The 7,447-nt window shown below is 35.7% G+C and overlaps 1 protein-coding gene across 1 annotated transcript in view; it reads right to left on the bottom strand.

Annotated features, from left to right (window-relative positions):
• LOC108744089 (extracellular serine/threonine protein CG31145) overlaps positions 1–7,447 on the bottom strand; it is a 170,299-nt gene that overhangs the window by 92,657 nt on the left and 70,195 nt on the right. Inside the window, exon 3 of the mRNA XM_018479682.1 lies at positions 5,486–5,610. Coding sequence (XP_018335184.1) covers positions 5,486–5,610 — 125 coding nt within the window. The remainder of the gene's footprint in view (positions 1–5,485; positions 5,611–7,447) is intronic.

The raw sequence follows: 7,447 nt of genomic DNA, 5'->3' as shown, positions 1-7,447 counted from the left end.
AAGACAACGCGAGACCTCACACAAGTTTGGTCACTCGCCAAAAGCTTTTACAGCTTGAATGGGATACAATGCTACACCCACCATATTCTCCAGACCTGGCACCATCGGATTATTATTTGTTCCGGTCACTCCAAAATTTTATGAGCGTGGAATTATGCTACTACCAGAAAGATGGCAAAAGGTGTTGGACCAGAACGGTCAATATATAGGTAATTTAATAAAGTATTTGTTTATTATACGAAAACTGTCTTTCATTTCCACAAAAAAAACGAAATGACTTTCCGAACAACCCTATAAATAAACAGAATCAAAAGGAGATTTTTGGTTCATATACACAGAGATATACTAATGTAGATTTCAAAGACGTATCATCTACCCTTTTGGCGTCGGGGGTTAGAAATAGGAGCACGAAGTAAGTTTAACGTTATCGCTTCGCACAAGCAACGACAATACTGTCATTCGTATTTTCCTTTTTTCGTTAGTTTACGCGAGTGAGCGAAATTGCTCGTATATGTAGTTAAGGAAAAAAGGCAGCAGCGCACCCGGTTATTAAAAAGACATTTTCTTTGCAATCGGTTGATTCAGACAGTAATAGCCCTCTCTCAGGGGGTTTGTCATAAAAATGGAGCGGAGAGAAAATTTTACGATCAAGTATTCTCTATCATTTACTTATCGTTTATCTGCATATCGTTCAATTTAAAGTTGGTATTTACGTTAAAAGTTGTTAGTGTAGGTACCTATTTTATAGACAACCAATTCCACTTTAGGTTCTGAGTCGCCATAACGGATAATTAGTTTTTTCGGTTATGAATATGAAACAAATAATTTTATCTTTTGTTGCTTAAATTTTTTAAATTTTAGGAAGAAACTGTATTCATTTTAACACTCGCAGATCAGGGTCTTTCAACGATATATCTTACCCGTTCCAGCAGGTCTAAAGGACTAGATAACCCGAGTCAAAAAATTGGGACTCATTTTGTCCTCATTTGATCTCAATAGAATTTTTAGGGATATTTCAAACTACAAGACTCAAAAGTCTCATTTTATCCGCGGTTTTCCCGTATCAGGACAAAATGAGACTCTTGAGGAGTAAAGATTATTTAGGAAACCTCATTTTGTCTTCAAAAAGTCTCATTCTTTTCTTGTTGAGGTTAAATTGAGGACTATTGCCATAGGATTGCAGACATTGAGAATAAAATGAGACTTTTTAGAATCCAATGTGATGAGTCTTATGAAAACTTATTGAGGTATCTGAGATTAAAAACGTCTAAATGAGGAAAAAATGAGTCTAAATAGTTCATTTGAGGATAAAATGAGTCCCAATTTTTCGACTCGGGTAATACATTAAAAAACGCAAACGTGGATCACTTAGGTTGGGACACCAACAAGTACTTCTAAAAGAATTTTTCACAATCTTATGTCTTCAATTCATCCGTCTGATCTGTCTTTCCTCAATCACTACTCACACATTCCCACAATTCGTACAAGGAGGCTGAATCGGACTTTCCGTTTGGACAGTCGTGTAGACCAAACGGACTACCTGACGACCAGAGATGTGATTTATTCGAAATACTTGCATTTAAAATGCCTATTTCTATCTTGCATTTAAATCCTTTTTTGAGAAAAGTATTTTGTATTTTATTTAAAATACTTTTCCAATACACTTTTGCAGTTAAAAGTTTTGCTGATATCACCGAACAAACACTATATAAAATGAAAAATGAAAGTTTCTCACATTGGCAATTGAAGGTTTTAGAAGCTTAAAAGGGCATAAAATGAGATTCCATGAATTTCAATTCTTTAACTGAAGAGATCTCAAAAAATTCTAGACTCCTTGGAAATGGATAATCTAAAATATTGGATCGATGTTGTTTATCGGGCTTAATGTCAAGGTCCATGGAATTTTGAAGTTCCAAATTGAAATCACCACTTACCGTACCTTTAGCAAGAATGTACGAAAATATGAATTCCAAATTATAAAATAACAGCCCGCAAAACATTATCGAGTTGATATACGCCAGCTGCGTAAAACTGAAAACTCAGAACAAACTAAAATAATTCGAAGTGGTCTATATTCTGTCGAAACTGCCAGACGCGGATCGCGATTTCGATCTTCTTGGATCTCATCAGCGCGTCGCAGGCAGCTCCGACAGAACACAGACCAACNGCTGTCAAACCTACACTAGCAAGGAGATCGGGCTGAAACTATAGCTACAAGCTATCCAAGGATGGTACTATAGAATGTCACCTCAAGGTAGGCCTAGTGGCGTCATCTCTTGGTTAGGCCGGAAACTTATCAATCCACCCTCGTACTTTAATTTTAATAATATGTAGTGCCTCTCGGGTACTTTAGTTTCTGAAGCTTGCTAAAGTGGCTCTTTTTTGACATCTCCACTAGGGATCGCACGTGGCGCATGACGCGAGACACTGTGACGCGGGATCGCGTGATGTAACATCGATAAAGAAGTTTCACTTCAAAAAACGCGCTTTCTGAGCCCTGTACCTGGAAAACTATTGGTTTTTCGTGATTTTTGTACAGGACCTATTTTATGCACATTTATCTCACAAACAATTTTTATAATAATTTAACGTAAAACCGATAATTTGCGAGATATTTGAAAAAAAAATTGTCTCGTAACCTTTGACGACTTGTCTCTTTTGTAGCCGTCAAGTTAGCTTCATGGACTTTTGAGAAACTATAGGGTTGTTCGGAAAGTCATTTCGTTTTTTTTGTGGAAATGAAAGACAGTTTTCGTATAATAAACAAATACTTTATTAAATTATATATTGACCGTTCTGGTCCAACACCTTTTGTCATCTTTCTGGTAGTAGCATAATTCCACGCTCATAAAATTTTTGGTCTTTGCTGGCAAAAAACTGATCGAGGAGGTTTTTGACCTCCTCATTTGAGGTGAAGGTTTTACCGTCTAAAAAATTTTGGAGTGACCGGAACAAATAATAATCCGATGGTGCCAGGTCTGGAGAATATGGTGGGTGTAGCATTGTATCCCATTCAAGCTGTAAAAGCTTTTGGCGAGTGACCAAACTTGTGTGAGGTCTCGCGTTGTCTTGGTGAAACACTACACCTTTCCTGTTGATTAGTTCTGACCTTTTCTGTTGAAGTGCATCATTCAGTTTGTCCAGCTGATGACAGTAGACTTCCGAATTAATCGTTGTGTTATCCGGTAAAAGCTCAAAAAAAACGATTCCTTTAAAATCCCACCAAACAGACAGCATCACCTTTTTTTGGTGAATATCGGCTTTGGAAATGGTTTGAGCCGGTTCATCTTTTTTGCTCCATGACCTCTTGCGTTTGACGTTGTTGTATACAACCCATTTTTCGTCCCCAGTGATGATGCGCTTCAAAAACGGATCATTTTCGTGACGTTTGAGAAGCGAATCGCAGACGTCAATGCGGCGACACAGATTTCTCTCTGTGAGAACATGGGGAACCCATACATCGAGCTTCGAGGATAATCCCAGGCCTTTCAAGTGGTCATAAACTGTTGAATTTGATAAATTTAACCTCAATCCGATCTCACGTGTTGTTATTCGCCGGTTCACATCAACTAATGCCTTTATCGCGTCTTTATCAGCTTCAACCGGCCTTCCCGAACGTGGTGCATCTTCGACATCAAAATTGCCGGATCGAAATTTAGCGAACCAGTTCTGGCACTGGCGTACTGTCAACACACCTTCTCCATACACATCAGTCAATTTCTTTCTGGCTTGAACAGCATTTTTACCCTTTCTGTAGTAAAACAGTAAGATATGTCGAAAATGCTGCTTATCGCTCTCCATATTTAAAAGGGCACCAACCAAAAACTACTGCGTAGAATTAATTGGAATTTTTCACACACAAGCCTTGCTATATGAGCTCTCAAAGCATATAAAAATTATACGGCTTAAATGTGAAGTTGGGTGCAAAAGAATACAATTAAATCCTCTGTCGGGAAAAAACGAAATGACTTTCCGAAGAACCCGATATTTGTTAGACCAAAATAAAGAAAATCTTGGTGAAAATTTTTCGATTCGATATTTTTCAAGTTTTTTGGCGCGAAGAGAATAGTAGTGTCATTTAATTTAAAGTGTAGCAGAGTCAACACTGATTAGAGTTGTAATTACACAAAACTCAATATTAGAAAAAAATAAAGAGGCCAACAATAGGTTTTCAGAAAACATCCATTATTGTTATGACCCTACAACGAAGTTTAATTAATACATATATGCCTTTGGTTTATTCTCACATTTACATTGGTCGGCGTTTTTCTTTTAACCGAAGTTAAAAGAAAGAAAAGAATCTACCTACGCTCCCTAAATGTGAAAGGTTATTTAAGTAGAAAAAAGAAAGAACGGTGCCCTTTGTGTGTAACATATATACATGTTCATTTACGACCGATTTATGCATTCAAAAGAAATTATTCGTTAGCTACGATGGAACTGTATTCGATTTGAATGACAAATTGAGGGAATCGTGACCGTGCTTTTGAATTTGATTTTGGAACCAAATTGGAGATTAATATTATTATGTTCTATAGCAGAAGATTAAACGAAACACCTACACATAGTTTTCTGTAGATCAAGTTGATTCGACAAAAGTAGAATTCTTGATGATAAAACAAGAGAATTGTCTGAAAACTGTAAGACGTTAGAAATCATTTTGCATACATTTAACATTCCAAATGCAATAAGAAACTCAATAAGTTAAGGGGTTTCCAAAAATGGTTTTTCATTCTTCATCAAACATTATTTATGTAATGCTTATACGAGTTTGTTCAAAAAGTATCGCGAATTTTCTATTTCCGTAAGTTACGTATGTTTGATTTTCGATTTTTTTTGGGCTATGTTGAATGTTCAGTTAATTGCTTTGCTTGCATGTGTTTGGGCTCGTCTTCGATTTTTGTTTATTCCAAAAAATGGATTAATGAATTTGTGTCAAGTTTTAAGTAAAAAACAAAATTAAGTGCACGGATGCATTCCGAATGTTTGTTCATTAGTGAATTAGTGGTTCCAGAATGGTCGAACCAATATGTAGTCATTATTAGTAATGAGACTTTGATTTTTTCAAGAAAATTAATTCACTAATGTTATTAATTTATTTATATCACTTCCTAATTTGAACTAAGCTCTTCATTTAAGAACAAAAACATGAATAAATTTGAAAACAAAGAATTTATGTTTAATCAGATTTCGTTAATTAAAACAAACGCAGTGGTTCCTGTGATTTTTCCGAAACAGCTACAGGTGGAAACCGTGACTGAAAAATTCACAATTAATCCAATTTCTATTTTTAACGTCAGCGAAACCTTTCTTTGAAATTCGAAAAATAATTTTTTGATGAAACAATTACTCGGAAAAACGGACATTCAAAGAAATTGGTTCATGAAAGATACCCCAACAATTCTTTTATGCTAATAATATAATTAGGTGATTTGTTTTATCCTTACAATTAGATAAAAAAGGATAATTGTTATAAATTACTTACAAACATGAAGAATTGGTTCTGTTGCTAAATTGTACAGTAGATCATCGATTGTTGTATCATCTTTGGCATAAAGTTCTCTTTTTGATATTTTAAAATGGAATCGTTCTAGTATGGTGGTATTTCTCCTGTAATAAAAACAAAGACACACATAAGCAAATAGAAATCTGTAATAGACACAATTAATTATTTCGTATATTGTAAGTAATATTTTACATAATACTTAAATAATTTACACTAAATTTTTAGAATTAATTTAATAAGCTCAATTAATACAAACGGCAACATTCCTAGTTTTTTAGGGATTTAAAAATGGACAAAAAGTTCATCTCGATTTCACCACTGGTATTTTTAAATTTTTAATATAATTTATTCAAATATTTATTTTCATTCAACATTTTTCACTGGTGATATTATGCAATTATTGTCTGCTAGGCTCATCATCATAAGGTTGCCAGTCTTAAGACTGGTTGGACACGTATCTCCACTCTTTCCTATCCTTAGCTAAACTTCACATTTCCCTAAAACTAGAACAACCCACACACAACTATTTGCGAACAGTAATCTAACCTAGGTTTACCTCTACCCCTCCTAACGCCTGTTTCTGCCTCTAATATGTCTCTGACTAGACCTTCATGCCTGAGAAGCTGTCCTACCTACCTACCTCGCCTATTTCTTATTGACTTCCATAGATTCCTCTGTTTTCCTGTTCTTTCTAATACCTCTTCATTTCTAACCTTTTCTATCCACGTTATCCTCATAATTCGTCTGCAATAACACCACATTTCGAACGCTTCTAACCTTTTCTTTTCCGCCGCGCCCACTGTCCATATTTCGCACCCGTACAACGCCGCGCTCCAAACATACACCATTATTCCGAATTTCTAAATTAACCGTTCGCAAATATAGAAATGACTTCTTTTTATTATAGGCGACACGATCCTGCGCTATCCTCTGCTTTATATCTCTACTACTCCTTCCGTCCTGACTTATCAGACATTCTAGATATCTAAAATCGGCCACTTCTTCTATTTTTTCGTCTCCTATCCTCCCTACATTTTCTTGCCTTGCATACTAGTATTGTTCTTTTACTTTTATTTATTTTCATGCAGTACTGTTTTGTCAGTACCGCTTCCATTTTATTTAAATTTAAAGACCTCGTTGCTAGATGCTAATACTGCTATATCATCTGCAAGTCTAAGCATACCAACTTTTGCTAGGTTAGGTTCGTAATTATTGTCTTTATCATTATTGTTTTATTATTTAATTTTAGTTTTACCCAGTGATATGCTGCACAGGAAGATAGCGCTGGGATGCCCATTTGCCGTGTAGACAAGAAGGATTTCTTTACGCCTTGTGTTTGACAACTGATAATACCAAAATTGATGCGTAGTCACTCATTGCGCAGTGGACCGTTTCGTTTTCTATCCTTTGTTAGTTCTGTAGCTTTCTAGACCCATTCGTCAACTTTTCGATAAATACATATAAACATTCAAACTATATGGTTGTTCGGAAAGTCATTTCGTTTTTTCCCGACAGAGGATTTAATTGTATTCTTTTGCACCCAACTTCACATTTAAGCCGTATAATTTTTATATGCTTTGAGAGCAAGGTTTGTGTGTGAAAAATTCCAATTAATTCTACACAGTAGTTTTTGATTGGTGCCCTTTAAATATGGAGAGCGATAAGCAGCATTTTCGACATATCTTACTGTTTTACTACAGAAAGGGTAAAAATGCTGTTCAAGCCAGAAAGAAATTGACTGATGTGTATGGAGAAGGTGTATTGACAGTACGCCAGTGCCCAGAACTGGTTCGCTAAATTTCGATCCGGCAATTTTGATGTCGAAGATGCACCACGTTCGGGAAGGCCAGTTGAAGCTGATAAAGACGCGATAAAGGCATTAGTTGATGTGAACCGGCGAATAACAACACGTGAGATCGGATTGAGGTTAAATTTATCAAA

This window comes from Agrilus planipennis, unplaced genomic scaffold, assembly GCF_000699045.2.
Source record: "Agrilus planipennis isolate EAB-ADULT unplaced genomic scaffold, Apla_2.0 scaffold18, whole genome shotgun sequence".
Taxonomy (NCBI): domain Eukaryota; kingdom Metazoa; phylum Arthropoda; class Insecta; order Coleoptera; family Buprestidae; genus Agrilus; species Agrilus planipennis.
The sequence above is the reverse complement of the archived record's forward strand: the minus strand, read 5'-3'. Positions and strand labels throughout refer to the sequence as shown.